Raw genomic sequence first — 13,598 nt, forward strand, 5'->3', positions numbered from 1 at the left:
TACCCTCCTCGACTCCCTCTCCTCCGGGACTTGACCCGGAAATCAATCAAGACACGCCATTTTGAAGGACGTCCCAATAGCTGAAATGCACACTGAGGAGTCGAGGAGGGGTGAGGGAGGAGGGGTGCGGGAGGAGACGAAAGGGAGGATACACGCGAGCAGACTACGCGGAAGTGTTTTCACTACTCGCGTATAAAGCCCGCCCCACCTTCACAGCTAGTCGATTTCAACAAAGGAAAACCGACTAGGAAGATGAGTGGAAAAGCGTCACATAAATGTATAAGTGCTCACAGCTCCGTGGGAATTTATATGTGCAATTCCTTTCTAAAAGGCTTTCACATTACTATAATGATATATTTATTTAAATGTAGGCTACATTTTACACCAAACGGAACACAAAAGCAGGACCAACCATCATACATTGAATTCCTTGACTAACAAGAGAAAGATTCATTCATTTAAATAAATATTTAACCAGAAATGGGCCGGTTCTAAAGGGTTAAGCCCGATGAGAGGGGATACAGCTGTGCACATGTCATCATTAACAGACGTTGTTTAAGAGTGACGTTTGAGTGAACGAGGACATTCCAATTAATACCTGAGGACTCCTCTGTCCTGGGCTTCACCTCCTCGTGTCTCTTGCTCGCATCTTACGGAGGCGGAGCTAAGATGCAAGGAAGGGACGCGAGTGAGGGAAAGGAGGAGTCGAGGAGGGGTATTGGGATGAGGCTTTAGAGAAATGAGAAAGGGCCCCGGTTTCCTGTCTGTGTGTTCCCTCCTACCTGTTCCCTCCTACCTGTTTTCTTGATTGTGTTCACCTGGTGCCCCTGTGTTTTCTCCTCCCTCCTCACCTGTCTCTCGTTTCCTTGATTAGTCCTGTGTGTATTTAAGTTCTGTTTTTTATGTCTGTCATTGTTGGTTCGTCGTTAGTCTGTGACTGTGTTCACCGGGGAGTGTTTTGTTTGTCCGTGTATCCTTGAAATAAAGGTATTTTCAGTGTCATCTGCATTTGGGTCCTGCTTGCTTCGCTCACCCGTAACAATGTGTCCTCTTTCATATGTTTAAGGGGTAGTGAACATGCTTGATAGGCTAATCAATGAGCCCCAGGCTGTAGTGAATGAGGAGAGGTGCGTTAGAGCTTTCAGGAAAAGTAGAGTGAAATCCAGCTGACCTGGCCTGGATGGCAGCAGCTCTGGATTTCATGCTTTCAGACTGTAATGCCAGCTTGGCATTCTCCATCAGCAGGTTACCAACCTGACAACAATGGAGAAAAGAAACGGCAAGATTAGATTAGGGAAAGTGCAAAAACAATATGTATTTCTACATATTGGCCCTTTAGTAAGATTGTAATCCTGCTCGTAATACCCCATGTGTAGAGCAACCTTTTTTCATCTTGAATATGTAATACCATTATACGATAATCCCCAAAACTGGTAAATCCTGAGTACAACATATTTGATACTTTTAAATTATTAACCTGTTTTAAAAAATACATTATCAGATTCAAGATATATAAATGGTTAAAAATAAATATATATTTGTTTTAATGATCAGGAAACTAAAGTTTAAAGTGTAACGAGGAACATTCATGGTAAGAATAATCTTCCTGTATGGACAACCTGATACTGAAAGTTGTGCAGAAACGTGAGTAAGAACATCTACAACTATTTCCAATTGAATTTGATTCTCTCTGTTAAGGCTTGACATATATATTCTTAATTCCAAGTACATAATCCAAGTAGAAAAAGGTAGGTCCTTGACTTTTATAACACACACACAAACATGCTTACACACGTTTATTCCCTCTGTAAACAAGTCTCTTCACTGTTTTTCCACAGGCCCTGAAAACTGTAGTCATTAAAGCGGTCCAAAAGTTTTTGGAGCCAAGGCAGAACGTATAAAAGTTAGCGCTGAGCTTCAGTCTGCAATGTTCAAAACAACAGAGAGCCAGAAATCTAGGTGTAGTCATGGACTCAATTACTAAATCAGCCTACTATCACCTAAAGAACATATATAGGATAAAAAGACTAATGTCACAGCAGGATTTGGAAAAACTTGTCCATGCTTTTACCTTCAGTAGACTGGACTACTGTAATGGTGTCTTTGCAGGTCTCACTAAAAAATATATTAGAAAGCTGCAGCTAATTCAGAACGCTGCTGCTCGAGTCCTCAATAACACTAAGAAAGTGGATCACATCACTCCAGTTCTGAAGTCTTTACACTGGCTTCCTTTCTGTCAAATAATTGATTTCAAAATATTGCTGCTGGTTTATAAAGCACTGAATGGTTTAGGACCAAAATGCATTTCTGACCTCCTGCTAAATTATGAACCATCCAGAACTCTCAGGTCTTCAGGGACTGGTCAGCTTTCTGTCACCAGACTCAGAACTAGACATGGAGAAGCAGCGTTCAGTTATTATGCTCCAAATATCTGGAACAAACTCCCAGAAACCTGCAGGTCCGCTGCAACTCTTACTACTTTTAAATCCAGGCTGAAGACTTTTCTGTTTCCGCTGCTTTTAATTGAACTATTCATATCTTAAACTGCACTGTAACTTTTATCCATGTATTTTTTCTTTTAATGTTTATTTGATTATCTTTGCTTTTTAATGACTGATTTTAAATGCCATTTTCTTAATGTCTTTACTTTTTTGTAAAGCAGTTTGAATTGTCTTGTGTTGAAAAGTGCTATATAAATAAACTTGCCTTGCCTTGCCTTTGTTTTCTTAAGAGTGCAACCATGTCAGAAGAAGACACACCCATGTCCAACAGCAGCCAAAGATAACATGGCATTTTCCACAACATTCATATCATAAAAATTCACTATGTAGATGTTTTATTTGTGAGTCAGGATCAGCACTTAAGTCTTCCTGGTTTAAACTTCTAAGCTCTAAATTAGATGTTAGTTTGAAAGCATTTTTGGGATCAGGGAACAATAAAACTAGCTATTTGCTCTGGTGTCTGTCACAGTCATGGGAACAGCAGCTAAACTTGGGAGACGAGGTGGGTGACGCAGTATGAAAAAAGTCATTACAACGTCTGTCAGTGACATTTACTCGAGCAGAAAGTGATGTTAAACCCAGAGATCAGTTAGTCAGATAATTTGAGAACACCATAACTGTTGGAGTTAATGGTCTACCAAGTGGAATGGCCTTTAAAGTTATAAAAGATTTCTGGCTCTGGTCCATTATCATGACAGGCAGGTCTGCTTTGTTTGATGTGGAGTTACCTTTCACCTTATGGACTAATAGTTTAAAACCTTCAGCACTTACAGTACATGCTTATGGATTACTTGAACGGAAACAATCTTGTAAAAACAAAGACAATTTCGCAGAACAAATACATTTTCTTTCAGTGTCCAGTTTTGAAAAGGGTTTAACATATCAAAAAATATTTGCTAAATCCTCCTAACCAACTGGAGTCAATATAGTAAATACAACTCCCTAATAGTCAACAGCCATTTGCCGTACACCTTTCACAGACGCCAGGCCATGCCACGCCACGCCAGGCCAGGCCTTGCCCTTGTATCACATTTCAGCAACAACTTAATGAGTTTTAAGAGTTGTTGTTACTAGGGATCGGAATCTGACAGTTGCACATTGCAAAACAATGACATCTAACTGCGGGTACGCCGTTGCAACAAGAAACATGAACAAGAAGTCAAGGAAGAGAGGAATAAATGGCCCCTATACAATGCAACAATACGTCACCAATGTTACCCAAAAAGATGTCTTTGGTTTTAACAAAACTGCTGCAGCAGTCACATCCGTAACCCTAACCCTAACCCTATGTTTAAAGTGGACCTATCATGCTGTATTTGAATAATATAGTGTAGGACCATACCTATATAAGGCATATTTATACTTTTTATTTTTCAAAATACCAAACAGATCATGCATTTTAGCCATTCCTCATTTTGCTCAACACTGTCAAACAACACTGTCTTTGCATGGGCTGATTCTGTGAGAACAGCACCATCTACAGGCCTGGCATATGTACTACAGCGTCTCCAGCGCTTACGAACGGCAATGTCCGTGACTGTCTCCTCCTGATTGGTGGAGTTGGCCCAATAGCCGTCGCGCCACTTTTGTGCCGTCATAGAAGTGTTCAAATCTGGATCAGTATCAGATCCGTTGCAGCCCCTTTTTAAGAGATTTGGCTTTGGAGGAAAATAGAAAATAGAGAGGGTTGTGTTTTCTGACACTTGGTGAGTTCCCTGGAACACCGGGGACACATATTCATGTATAAAATACGTACAAAAGTGCATTTTGCATGATAGGTCACCTTTAAGTAAGATTAGCCACATGCAGGCAGGCTTAGCAGCCTTTTGCTTTGACAAAAGAAACATCTATCTCTACTATCTTTTCATCCGCACTGTAATCAGACTGAAATGTAAATTACCTGTGTCAACCTACTTTTCTATCACAGATCAAAATAATCAGCACACAATAGAGTAATTCATAAAGAATGTCAGCGATTGCCAGGATCATGGAAGGCATTAATGTCAAATGAAAAACATATTTTCCATTCTCACCCCTAAATGTTACATGGTGGTTCTAAATAAAGGAAAATGTTGAAAAGTGAAAGCTCCAGCCCTGAGGCGGTTGGGCCTCAGCCCTTAAGCCACTTTCTCCACTCTTTAAGTGAACGTGTACTTGAGGCCATTTACAATTTGCTGCATGCGGCACTGGTAATCTGCTGTGTCTCTGTTGTGACTGCAGTCTTTGCTGTGTGACTACACACACCTGCTCCTGTTGTCTGCCAACCAATATGGCCTAGAGCTGATGTAATGGATCATAACGCCAGCATAATGATTAAACCTGGAGTGGAGAGAGCACTGCAGCAACACTGTCATATCTTGGTGCTGCAAAGAGCAGGGACATTTGTAACACTTTTAAAAAGTCCAAATCATTTTCATATAACTATCTGATAAAAAACCACAAACAAATAGATGATGACCTGGGCACGGAGCTCGTTGACAGTCTGTTCCTGCTGGGTCCAGTCCTGGGAGCGTGGCGGGCTCCTGGCCCCCCAGTCTGCGATCTGAGCCTCCAGCCGCTGGTTGGCCTCCTGCAGCCTGTTCACCTGCTCCAAGAAGCCCTTCAGACGGGCATTCAGACCCCCCATGGTGCGACTTGAGTCCTGCATCGAGTCCATTGAGGAACTTAGAGAGCGCCAACCTGAATGTCCACAGAAGCAAGCGCTCACATTTCCATACAGTCAAATGACACGGCATGTAGTGCCTGTGGTGGCCAAAACACACTGCCCGCTAAAGACTTCTTGCACATACAAAGATATAAAAGCAAATAGTTTGCCACCCATTTTCAGATCACACAAGGCGTTAACTCGGTAAATGTTTACACAGTTATACTCACATTTGGCATCGTGGCCTTCCAAGGAAAGTGTAGTAAAGAGGCAGTAAAAGTCCCTTGGTCTATTCTGCTGGTCACACTGAGCCGATGCACCACTCCCCACAGCTTAGCCACATTCCTGTACAGCGATTCGGTCAAAACGTTCTCCTCTCCCACTGGGTCCCAGGTCATCAGCAGCGGCCCTGAGACAGCACACAAACTGCCGTTAGCCTGCCGCTAACACCGGTTGCCTCTTCAGGATCCTCCACGACAGGGACCTTCCTCCCTGTCTCACCTCATCCCCTGGGCAGGCAGCATGTGGGAGAGGGGAGAGCAGTTGTGGGGGGGGCAAGCAGTGGACACAGTGCTTACATCACCAGCACTCTGGGGCCCTTTGTTCTCTCTGATCCAGGATTACTGAGCGGCTTTCAAACAGGCAGCACCAGAAGCTGTGGAGGGAATGTTCGGGGAGACACAATGACAGGACCTGTGTGAGTGTATGTGTGTGTTAGAGTGGTGCTTTAATAAGAGGTTGCATGTACTATAATTAATGTGAAATCTCTGTCCCTACACACAAGTAACACACACTTTGTGCAGGGTTACCTCTTGCTCAATAACAGTCTCGGCTGAGTGTTTGTTTCTGTCTGGGCCAAAGGTTTCATCTTCTCAATAATAAAATGTACCGTTCAATATCACTTGCTCACAGCCTCTGGATTATTTGAATATTCTCATAGATAACTTGTACAGGCAGATATCAAAACTGCACAGAACATATTTAACCCTTATGTTGTGTTCGGGTCTCCCGTGACCCGTTTCAAGTTAAAATTATATAATAACTGCGCTCTAGTTTTTTTATCGGAACAAGGCTTCATGATATCCTCCCACAACAGCTATACTAAAAAGTCTGAAGGTCTCTAAAAAAAAAAGTGTATAATTTGGTGTTCAGGTCTGGGATGACCCAGCAGAATGGTTGTGGGTCACTCGGGGTCAAATTTGGCCCAATCAAGATTCATCTTTGACTTTAGACACCCCAGCCCCACCCCCTTCATCCACTGTAACAATCATTTTTTTTTTCTGGTCTGGTTTTCACATGGCTAGTAGTTATGCAGAATGGCTTCATCTGCGCTTCCTAAATGTTACTATTGCAAACGCATAACCCGCCCTACTCTGCTTCTGATTGGCTGGTACTTCTTGCCTTCATTTGTGGGTTGGCTAGTTGTAGGTATGAGGAGTGACTTTAGTTAGGGTATATCAGGGTAAGCCACCAGAGGTAGAGTAGGGTTGGTCCTTTGCCACGGTAAGAGCAATTAGATGTTAGCTTTCTGGATAAAAGGCTGTTGGACAAATTACCCATTAGCTTTCGGTCTAATGGGACATTTTCCAAAAAGAGTGGGTTTTTATGACAACTGAAAAAAGTTTTTATATCTTCGTGAAAAAAGTGGTGAAAGAAGGTTTGTTGCCCAATGAAATTGTAGAGCTACTTGGGGAGTCAGCTGACAAGCTAACTGCAAACATACTAGCCAGCTGAGATTATGCATTAGTTTATCAGTCAGAATAACTCTCACAGATACCAAAAGGTATAGGTGCCATCTGTCTTCAATCGTATAACTGTCTGTATAACAACGAGTAGTTTATTATCCTGAGGAGTAAGTTAAATAAAAGTTTCTTCAATTTATTATTTTTCAGTTACATCTGATAATATGTTGGTGGTCAACATCACAGGTTGGTTGTTAACTAAAAATGAACTCATCCCAAAATATCAGCCTTTGAAATGCTGCTGGGATGCAAAGGCTTAACAGAAGAGAAATTGGTCATAAAGTCAGTCAACTAACTCAGCATTATGTATCTTAAAACAATCTTAAATATGCTACTGGTCCTACTTGATCAGTAGTAGATTGATGCAGAATAAACAATAACATTTTATAAAAAAAAATATCAAGGTTACATCTCACTTTATCAGTTTGTTAACATTACATAATTGTATGAGGTGCATGATACAGTTCAATCTAAAACTATTTTTATACAGGGTTTCATTGATAAGATATATTTTTCTTAACCTTATTTTTCCTCAAATACCAACTTTTGTACATTTTTGCTGATATTTGCTAATCTGATTATTTAAAGATGGTAAACAAGCCTGACTTGATGTGACAGTATGTGAGGATTATTAATACAGAGCGGAGTCAGTACTCATATCTGCTGCAACCATTGTACAAATATATTCTCTGTCTAGACTTTTATTCTCTACGCAGATAATAGGGATAGAGGAGGAGCTTACTTTCTCATGTGGTTTTGTTGAAAGTCTGCCAGGGTTCGAAAGAGTATCAGTTAAAGCACAGTGAAGAAGTGAAATGTGTCGGAAGAGGGAACATTTTGAATGTACATTTAAATATTGAAACATACATGCTGGCTATCAGCTGGGACACTTACCGTCGTCACACCCTCTCAGCAAGGTGGCTTCCTGTTGGCAAGACTAAGATGATTAATAAAGCTGTCAGGTAAAATCTCGGAAAAACAGCACCTTTCAGGGCGTTGCAGGTATCTCTGTGCTAAGTGTCTGGGACAAATTATTTAAGCTGTGACTGCAGGGAATGCCACCGAGCCTGTTTTTTAAGCTGTCATGTTGCTCCCACAAAGATCCAAGACGTCTCCTGCTCTCTGTCACACGACATTTGGGGTTAGGCGAAGGGAATCACGTAACTGCAGGCTACAGTGACAAGCAGGTAGTGACTTGTTAGGCAAATTCAAAGAGCAATGGTGCAGGTTTCAGAGTAAGATACTGCCTACAAGTGGATAAAAACTAAACGTCCTCAGATTATAGGATACACTGATCCTGACACCTGCGACTCGACATTCTTCTGACTGTTCTCCGTGAGGGTGGGCGCCTTTGATCGTGCCTTTTGTGATCTCACATTTTCTATAGAAGGATCCTTTTAAGTGTTTGACTGCCAAAAGAAGGAGAAGAAACACCCCTTATAATAACATACAACACTTTGATCCATTCTCCAACTGTTGTAAAACAAACTCCATGCCAGAAGCTTTTTGTCTGTACATGATATCATTACGCATGCCTTATACTAAATTGCAAGGTATTGTTGTTTAAAACTACAAAAAGGATTATCCTCACATAAGCTCTTTACCAGACTTTGCTCTAGGGGTAATATTCAGCTAAAGCATTTTCATGTGCTTTTACTTGCAGTTTAAAGGTATTGTAAGACACAGAAGCCGCAATAACAATGGGTCTTGAAATGCCAAATCACTCATCCTGCGACAAGCATGACTTATTTGTGTATGTCAAGTGCTAATCCAAGCATCCATCATATGAGGTTCTACTGTAAATAATCATTAGTGTCATTGTACAAACCTTGTTATTGCAAACCCACAGGAATTTGGCCAGCTCTACTGTTTTATTTAAGCTCAGTGGACAGTTTGAGCATCTTTCTAATCTGCTTTGTTTTTCTTACATTTATTTTTTCTGGTTAGGTTGAGTCTCGCAGCTCTCATCAGCCTGATTGTATTGAGAACAAAAGAGCCCACTGTATGCTCTCTGCCCAGCATCCAACAGCAGACAGGCAAAGTTAGTGACTAGCTCATTATTGACAACCATCTTCAATGAAAAGTAGCTCTTTCATTAGATACTTTGCATATTTGGGACATCATTATTTAACTATTCAAATGAGCAATCTGGATTGGGCTGTTGCACTTGAGGGCCGTGTTCCACAAGAGCATCAGTCATGCAGTAGTGCTGAAGCAAAGTCAATGTTTCACTCATCTCCAATTTTTTAATTAAGGGTTTATTTAAAGAGGCCCTATTGTACTTTTTTGAGTCTTCCTTTCCTGTAGTGTGTTCTATATGTTTTAGTGTATGCAAATGGTCAGCAAAGGCTAAAATCCCTGTGTTCCCTCCACACACTCCCCTCCCTGCCTGAAATGCCTCCATTGGACTCCTTTGTTTACTTCAGTAACATAGACCCCATTTACACGCAAACGCATACGAAACGCAAACGAACTGAATACGATATCAAAAAAGTATTCCGTTCACACGAGACCGCTCGGGAGCGCTGGACACGCTGTAGTACATATGCCGGGCCTGTAAGTGGCGCTGTACTTCCGCCACAAAATACACCAAAAGCAGCGAAGAAGACCCCCGATCATGGTTGCCATGGTTGCCCTTCTGTTTATGCCCCGCGTGGATTTATCAACATGTAGTTCATGTAATTCTCCATGTCTACTTGTTGCTGATGGTTGTGGTAGAGGAGCTGTAGATTTTGCACTAACATCTGAGGCATGGTCAGTAGCAGTAGCTACTGACAGTAGCAACTGTCCATGCTACAGCAGTGAGCAGCAAAGGTGGGGCTATAGCTTCATCGTTATCAGGAAATGATCGTATAGAACGTACACAAAGAGCTGTTTGGCCCCCAAGAGCGTTCCGTTTGCAGATCTATCCACCTTGGGACCCGTTATAGTTTGAGGAGTCCATTTCCGCGTTTCCGTTACGGCCTCATGTGAACGAACGGGCTATACGATAGAGAAAAGTAGCGGATACAAACGTTTGCGTTCTCGTGTAAACAGCACCATAGTGACATCACTATGTAACACTAGAGCTTCTATTAGCCAGCGCACCAACACATTGTACATGATAGGCTAAGGGGTGGGACATTTCTAAAACAACTCTTAACAGTTGACCATCACAACAGTCGGCAAGCTAACCAATCAGAGCAGACTGCGCTCTGGTTTCAGACAGAGGGTGAAAAGAGGTGCTGCAGCACAGGCAGGATGAGAAAAATAAAGCGCTCTTTGAACATTAGAGCATGGAGACATAACTCTCAATTCTAATTTGTATTCATAAAATTAGAATATGAAACCTGGAAGTGAACAGAATATGTCCTCTTTAATCAATCTGACAGCACACTCAAATGAGTGTCGTTGTTTGAAGAAACAAAGCGATTTTGTGTTTTTAGAGTATTTCTCTTGTTTTGCTTTTGTAGTATTACACGACTAATGTTGCATTTCTTTGTAAAACCCTGTGACCTGTGCTGTACAATGAAATTATATTTCCCTTGATCTGAAAAGAGCACCAATCTTATCTAAGAACTCACCCCGAGAATCAGGCCCATCCTTAATTGTTCAGGTAGCATCAGAACCAGAACGTCCGCATTTTCTGCCAAGAATTTTCTCATACGCTTTTAATTCCATCAACCATCCCTCCCCACTGCAGACTTTCATAGCAGTGGGGAATTGGTGGTTACCCTTTCAATAGACGCCACAACACATATCATTCCATACATTTCAGAGCTAGTTAGAAATGAAAAAAAAACACCATGGCAGACAGTTCAAAGAAATACCTTTCGAAAGTGATATACATCCAAGGGAATGGCTCACTTCTTCTGACAAACCAGGGTGTTTCCTCATGACCGATGGAAAGTTGGTTGTTAATTACACACCACAGCCAACAGAAATAATAAGATAAGAATGTGTCATTAACAGTGATCAGGAATACTGCTTTGCTCCATTCCCACACCTGTTCTCAAACAATATTGAGCCACAGCAAGAACACATTCGCGTATTCCCCCAAAGGCTGTAAAAGTTGAATTCATCTAATATTAAACATCATTTGTGTAAACAAAAAGTGAAGGTTAAAATCCTGAGGCAGCTTAAAAACAAGTACATCAAAGTCAGTATCATTAAATATTTGAAAAGGAAAAGAAATTCTGCGACAGATCCTGAAAAACTATTATCCTTGTCATAAATTGTTTGACATTTTGCAAAGCACCTCAGGGCTACACACCATACTTTCTTTTCACAAAACAATTACAATAGGAGTGCCAGACAGCTGTCATTTGCTGTTACTGTACGTAGAACAAGGATGGGCAAATATTTCAAAGATGCCAACAAGTTTGGAACTTGTTTTTAATATCGGCCCTGCGATGAGTGTGGTCAGCAGAGACTGGTGCAGGGGTGGGGTTAGTTAGAGCTGATTATTGAAAGTGAGATGAGGCTATTCTTTTAGTCATCTAACCCGCCAATGTTCATAGCGTGACAACATGAAGAACCCAAATTACCCTGTCAGAACAGCCTGAACAAAGCATTCTGGGACATCAGAGGTGGTAGAACATGACACAGAGACCTAAGCCATAATTTACAGATAATTTTCCCACATGACAAATTATATATGATCTTTAAACTTTTGTTTTATTAGAAAATGAGTGATATGATGTCATAAAAGCTTGACTAGGCACAATTTGGAAATACCATTGATTAAGGCCTGTCATTAAAGCAAAAGGACTCACAGATTTACTCAACTCATTACATTTACTCAACTCATTAAATTCAACACTTTGTTTTACTTTTAAACCTGTAAAAAAGAAAAATCCTTATATTCCAAAAACTGACTTCACATTTTAATTCCTTTTAGTCTCAGCATAGTTTAACATTTTTAATGGATCTAATACAAATCATCCTTAGTTTATGCTCCTTTGTCAGTTTAACTCTATTGTGAGAAGTTTATCTGATGACTTTGGCGCATTTCTATGTCAGTACTTCTATAAGTCCTTAAGACATTTGGCTAAATACTGTTATTTATTACTTTAGATTCAACATTGCCCGGGTTGCCAAAGTACTGAAGGTGTGCTATAGGTTCTGTTAATAAAGTGAAAGGTAGCAAAACAAAAAAGCCACAGCTTAAGAACACCTGATAAAAGACCAGCAACCACTTGCCAGTCTCTTGTAATTGATCCATTTGCTCTACACTGGTAATATAAAATCAAATACATTTGATAGTGAAGTGTTTGTTTAAGTGTCTGCTTCAATGATAGTGAACAGGACCTGGAGTCGGTTCAGTTTAAAAGTGATTGTAAAAACTTGAAACAAGGCCACTTGGCAACTGCTATGGGAATAGGAATATCGTGGTACTCCATCGTTGTTTGGCCAGGAGTCCACTAATGATGCCAAGATCAACGTTTACCTGCACATTACAAGCGGCAGACAGAAAGGGAAGGATTACTGAACATTTTGAGTGTAATAAGGATGTTGTGAACAACAAAACACTGTCAATCAGTCTATCTGGGTATCTGCCCTCGGGTTCTAACAACACTGCTGTGTTCATCTTACTAGCATCCAATTGAGGTCACTGAATTAAAATTTGCTGGTCAACACAGACCTGCCATTATCAAATCACAAACAATTATTACTTAAAGAAAGAATTGCAGACCTGTATTTCTGTAAGAGGAGAGTTTGTGGGAAAATTGAACAATGTGTTTTCTGAGGAATTAAACATTTGGTCTTTGAGAAATGTTCCAACACCTAATAAGAATTTAATCAAAGTCATCTCAAAAACATGATGCTCCCTGGCAAGCCTTCAAGTATCTTGGCAGCACAGGGACATGTTTTGTTAACGTTTTTGAACATTTTAATTATAAATCAAACTAATGAGTAGCCATACTCAGACATCGACACACATCATTTATGCTAGCACATGCTAACTGCTACCAATCACACAGAAGTGGCAGACGACCACAGATGTTAAAGCTACTACATTAGCAACAACTCCCCCCACAGAAATATCACATATAAGTATGAAAAAATGTCACTCATCCAGCCTAACACCGGGATTCCACCAGGTCCGTCTGCGCCGAACGCCGCGTTCCATGCGCCGAACACCGCGTTCCGTCTGCGCCGCGTTCCGTCTGCGCCGCGGTTTTGTTCCGACCTCCTACAGCAGGGGTGTCAAACTAAATTTCTTCGCGGGCCACATCAGCATTATGGTTGCACTCAAAGGGCCGGTTGTAACTTTAAGACTATATATCAAAATGCATATATAAATATTTAATATATATAAAATAATGTATTATATGACATTATTGCCTCTGCATTGGATTAATATCGGATAGGGTAATAACTTCATAATTAACTACGTCTGAAAGCAGAAGTCTAGGGCAAATCATTGCAAGTCTCTTCACTGAGAATGTTACAAAATTATTTAAAAAAAAATCTAATTCTGAGAAAAAGGCAAATTCTAAGAAAAAATGAATATTTTGAAGAAAATAAGTCAAATTCTAAGAAAAAAAGTCAAATTTGAGATGCATTGTGGGATATGTAGTTTATGGGCAACGTGCTTCTGTAAATCGGCATGTAACCGTATACTAAACATATTATATTCTTTGCAAGCTCTTGAGGGGCCGCATGAAATGAAGTCGCGGGCCGGATTTGGCCCCCGGGCCTTGAGTTTGACACCCCTGGTGTAGAGTA

At 40.8% G+C, this 13,598-nt stretch overlaps 1 protein-coding gene across 1 annotated transcript in view; it reads right to left on the bottom strand.

Annotated features, from left to right (window-relative positions):
• Window positions 1-5,851, bottom strand: part of LOC104964072 (keratin, type I cytoskeletal 18-like) — an 11,276-nt gene extending 5,425 nt beyond the window's left edge. Inside the window, exons 1-3 of the mRNA XM_010792794.1 lie at window positions 5,376-5,851; window positions 4,960-5,180; window positions 1,172-1,254 (exon numbers count right to left, since the gene is read on the bottom strand). Of these exons, the coding sequence (XP_010791096.1) occupies window positions 1,172-1,254; window positions 4,960-5,157 (281 nt within the window). The 5' untranslated portion in view covers window positions 5,158-5,180; window positions 5,376-5,851. The remainder of the gene's footprint in view (window positions 1-1,171; window positions 1,255-4,959; window positions 5,181-5,375) is intronic.
• Between the last annotated feature and the right edge of the window lie 7,747 nt (window positions 5,852-13,598).

Source organism: Notothenia coriiceps, unplaced genomic scaffold, assembly GCF_000735185.1.
Source record: "Notothenia coriiceps isolate Sejong01 unplaced genomic scaffold, NC01 NC01_scaffold00036552, whole genome shotgun sequence".
NCBI lineage: Eukaryota > Metazoa > Chordata > Actinopteri > Perciformes > Nototheniidae > Notothenia > Notothenia coriiceps.